General features: G+C 35.1%; 1 protein-coding gene across 1 annotated transcript; it reads left to right on the plus strand.

Moving 5' to 3' along the window:
• Positions 1 to 157: 157 nt before the first annotated feature.
• LOC116350492 (galectin-7-like) lies at positions 158 to 4,845 on the plus strand (the record flags this gene model as incomplete). Its single annotated transcript, XM_031782285.1, has 5 exons — positions 158 to 454; positions 1,820 to 1,940; positions 4,334 to 4,458; positions 4,528 to 4,662; positions 4,737 to 4,845. Coding segments are annotated over 5 exons (753 nt in total), but the record flags the coding sequence as incomplete, so codon positions are not given.
• Between the last annotated feature and the right edge of the window lie 2 nt (positions 4,846 to 4,847).

Here is a 4,847-nt window from a genome sequence, read left to right on the forward strand (position 1 = left end):
ACTCCGCCTTAAGGCAGAGCTATGCACTAGAGGGTTAAGAAAGAAACGAACGAACAACCACACACTCACACACAAAATAAACAAATATTTACATGAAAAATATAGCCAAAATATCTAATTATTATTTTCAATTTGGATTGGATTTAAATACTTCCAGGAACTTCCAGTGGTGCATTCGATTCCAGGAAATATTAGCAATGGCAGTAAAATTGAAATCGTTGGTCAAATGCTTCGTCCATACATAAATTACTTTAGGATTAGCTTATCTGATTCTAGCAATAGGAATGAGCATGACATAATATTCCATCTGTCCGTACGTTTTGACAAAAATGTCATTGTGCGAAACACCTTGGAAAATGGAATATGGAGTGAAGAGGAACGTTATGGTGGATGTCCAATTCAACGCGGTGACGAATTTAAAATGGTTATTTTGGTTAAACAGGACGTGTTCGAGGTTATATCATTTTTAATATTTATTGGTAGTATTAGTTAAAAATGTCGTTTTTTTTTGTAAAAATACAACATTATGCGTGTCATTACTTTGACAGTGACAATTAGTGTATCTTAAATAGCGTCAAAGAACTATCAAATTCCATCTGTCAAAGTGAACACAAGTTTATACACACAAGTTTTTTATTGTGTTCAAAATGTCGAATTTCGTTCCAACAAAAGAGCATTTGCGGGAAGTTTTAATTTGCTTCATCCATCTAAAGAAGTATGCAACTGAAGCACATCGTTTACTCACTGAAGCATATCCGGACTATGCTGTAGACATTAGAATGTGTCAGCGTTGGTTTGCACGATTTAAAAGTGGTGATTTTGACACGGAGGACAAAGAACGTCCTGGCCAGCCAAAAAAGTTTGAAGATGAAGAATTGGAGGCATTACTCGATGAATCTTCTGATCAAACGCAAGAATAACTTGCGAAATCGTTGGGAGTAAGTCAAAAAGCCATTTCCGATCGTCTAAAGGCTCTTGGATTCATTCAAAAGCAAGGAAATTGGGTACCACATGAATTGAAACCAAGAGACGTTGAAAGACGATTGTGCATGTCCGAAATGCTGCTTGAGCGCCACAAAAAGAAGTCGTTTTTGCATCGACTTGTTACCGGTGATGAAAAATGGATTAATTACGACAACCCGAAGCGCAAGAAATCATATGTGAAGCGCGGAAAACGAGCCAAATCAACGCCAAAGCAAGATATTCATTGTGCCAAGGTAATGCTCTGTATTTGGTGGGATTAGAAGGGTGTCCTCTATTATGAGCTATTAAAACCAGGTGAAACGATCACGGGAGGCCTGTACCGAACACAATTGATCCGTTTAAAGAGAGCATTGAACGAAAAACGGCCAGAATATGCGACCAGACATGAGTCCATAATTTTCCATCATGACAACGCTCGGCCTCACATTGCTCAGCCGGTTAAGAACTATTTGCAAAATAGTGGATGGGAAGTTTTGCCCCACCCGCCGTATAGCCCGGACATTGCCCCTTCTGACTATCACTTGTTTCGATCGATGCAGAATGCCTTGTCTGGAATACGCTTCACTTCAATTGAAGGTATCAAAAATTGGATTGATTCGTTCCTAGCCTCAAAAAATGAGCAGTTCTTTTGGCGCGGAATCCATATGCTGCCAGAAAGGTGGGAAGAAATCATAGATAACGATGGCCAATACTTTGAATGATATGTTATTTACAGAATTTATTAAATAAAGTTGTATTTTTACAAAAAACACGTAATTTTTAACTACTACTACCAATAAATATTTCAAATTATGTTTGTTCATGAATCACATATATTTTGTAATTTAAAAAAAAGGTTGAAATTAACGATAGGCACTTCTGTGACTTCCTTCATCGCCTTCCATTGGAATCCGCAAAATATTTGCATATCGGAGGCGATGCCAAAATTTATAGTGTCAACATTCAAAATAGCTCTCGTAAGTGAATTAGACAGAGATGTCATATATAGTCAAAATCAAGGGAATGGCATGCAATGTAAACCATCGCCATGTCTCATAAACACGCCATTTCCGTGGTCAACATTTTCAATTCTATTAACAAAATTTGTGTAAAGTGAGAATGTCCCGAAATGGAACTTTTATTATGGATTTGGGGAAAATATCGAATAAAATAAGTTACAAATATGTTGCGTATAAGAATATAAACGGAAGAATATTTGCAAATAAATCTGTATATATTGGATTTTACGCATATATGCAGCGTCTTCATCTATTTGTAGTATATTCGATAAAAAAATACTTGCGTATGAACCGTATAAACGTATAGATAATACAGAAATTCATGGTCAATATTTCCAGCGGAGTTAAAAAATACATGGGCGCTTTTTCCAGTTCGGCTTTTATTTTTCCGAAATACCTATTGTATTAGGCCAAAAAAATAAAGTCACCCCAAAACATGTTTTCTATGCATATTTCATGTAGAAAACACGATTGAAGGCGATTTTGGGGCATAATAATATTACTCGTTGTGTGTGATGTGTTTTCAGCGATATTGAATAATGGGTGTAAAATGGAGGAGCAGGAGAAAAATTGACACCTTTTTTGTTAACACGATAACTCTTTTAGCGAGCTGATTAGTTTTTGAGCAATATCTGTTGACCGGAGTAATTTTTGGTCCGAATGGAGTATCCATATCCATACATTTTTGAACCATTTTGGTGACGCGGTAGCTCCCTCCTCCAAAATTGTCAAATAAAGTCTATGAATTATTCAATACGCAACCAAAGAGATCAACATTCAAAAAGCTTTAAGCGATGATCACTTTTCTAACTTTTCATTGGTGTCTAATCATAATACTGTATTCATGAATGATCTAATGTGATCCAATGTGATATTTTTCATAGTTATTTAGTTTTTTGACTCATTGTATCCAGTGCAATTTGAAAGTATCTTAATCATATATATGTATTTATTTATTTTCTTTTATTACAAAACTGAAAATTATTTTATACTCTATTATTTAGAAGATGTGGTTTTTACTGGGGGTTTTCATGTATTTTTATTGGATGAAATTTGCATTACCGTTGCATATTGGCATATCGGTGAAATATCGGCGGAATATCGGCATATCTGTAAAATATAGTTTATATTCGGGTATTTTTTGATAATTAATTGTTCTGGAAGTAGGCTTTGGTGGATCCTCTGGATGGACCAGACCCTGGTTTGACAATGCCCTGGCTCATCCTAAGGGTCCACTTCCAGAACTGATTATCCTGAGGATCCACCAAAGCCCACTTCCAGAACACAGACACTTCGCATATCGGCCGATATCGGTGGATTTTTGGCACAAAATAGTGAAATCGGTAAAGATTTGCATTATTTGTAAAAATTTGAATTATTTGCTATACTGTTGTTTATCTGTCGAGTTCAGGAAAGAAAATCTTACATGAAAGCCCCTAGGGTTTTTGACGGAGATCAGATGTGGTATCCATCATGATTGTACCTTTACCTTTTTCCCACCAACACATGTATAAAAATTATGTACAAACACAAACTATGATTCAGCCAGTTTTTGGCGGTCAATAAACATTATATTATTTTATGTAGAATGTGTAGTGGGGTTGGTTTTGTTTCGGGAAACCCCAAACTGTTAGTTTTAAGATGCAATCACAGTTTCACAGACTTTTCATACAAAAGTTCCAAAAAATTGATTTTTGTATGGGAGCCATGTCTTTGTGGTACTGTAATGATGTGAAACTTTGCACAAGATATTTTTTTCCACAGAAGAATAACATTCTGAAAGTTCGAATATTTTAAATTTCTTTAAACTTTTGATAAGAAAATAATATTCACAAGATTTCACGGTGATTTAAGTTACTGCAACCATACATAGACCATAGTTTCAGTTTATTCCCAAAACTTCGGTTCCATGCGGAAAAGTCAGCTTGCGTACGTAAGCCTCTTTATTTTAGTAGGGTTACAGCCATAGGCGATATTTGAGTCAAAAATCTTATGATGTTAGGGATGGTGTCATAGACAGAGCCACTGTATCTTGAATTTTTGAGCGAAATTCATGATTGAAGAAAATCATAAATTTTCTCTTCAAAGACACGGGATAAACCTATCTTTTTCATGTCGTAATTAGAAAGACCGTCAAATTTTGAGTCGGTATGCATGTTTTCAGAATCGAAATTCCAAACCCGCCGTCAAATTATTTCAAAATATTTCTTAAAAAATTGTCAGTTGATTTGGCCGCGAAGACGAATGAAATGTTGATTATATTGAAAAACTAATCAGATTACTTAACTCTAGACTTAACTTTAAAGTCTTCGACATTCTTTAATTTCATTTAATTTTTATTTTGAGTTTAGCATCCAGTGAATTTTCTGGAAATCCTAAAATCGAAGGAGGTAGTTTGGTTAAAAATGAAACTATTGCTTTGGAATCTCGTATATTAATTGGTGATGAAGCAAATCGCGGTGAATTCCCATCGATGGTATGATTGATTTGTAATTTTTTTTAATTGTGGCAAATTTTAAATGATTTTTTTTTCTTTTGTGAAAAGGCTGCTATTGCTTACGACTCAAACGGTAAAATAAGTTTTGACTGTGGCGGCACTATAATATCGGAGTACTATGTAATGACAGCTGCGCATTGTTTAAGCGAAAATCATCCGCCATTATACGTTTTATTAGGAGTGGTGAGTGAAAAGCACTTCAGTGCATTTCAAATGATTAATTCAAACTATGTCTATTTTTCCAATTTCCAAAATAGCGGTATCTAAATGATACCGATAATGATGAAGTCAAAAAACATTATGTAAAGGTGAGTGGTACACACCAACTTTGAACGATTTGTACCATTCAAATGCCTGCGTTTGTGACA

Source organism: Contarinia nasturtii, unplaced genomic scaffold (genome assembly GCF_009176525.2).
Source record: "Contarinia nasturtii isolate CC-2019 unplaced genomic scaffold, AAFC_CNas_1.1 Cnas_scaffold_4161, whole genome shotgun sequence".
Classification (NCBI taxonomy): Eukaryota; Metazoa; Arthropoda; class Insecta; order Diptera; family Cecidomyiidae; genus Contarinia; species Contarinia nasturtii.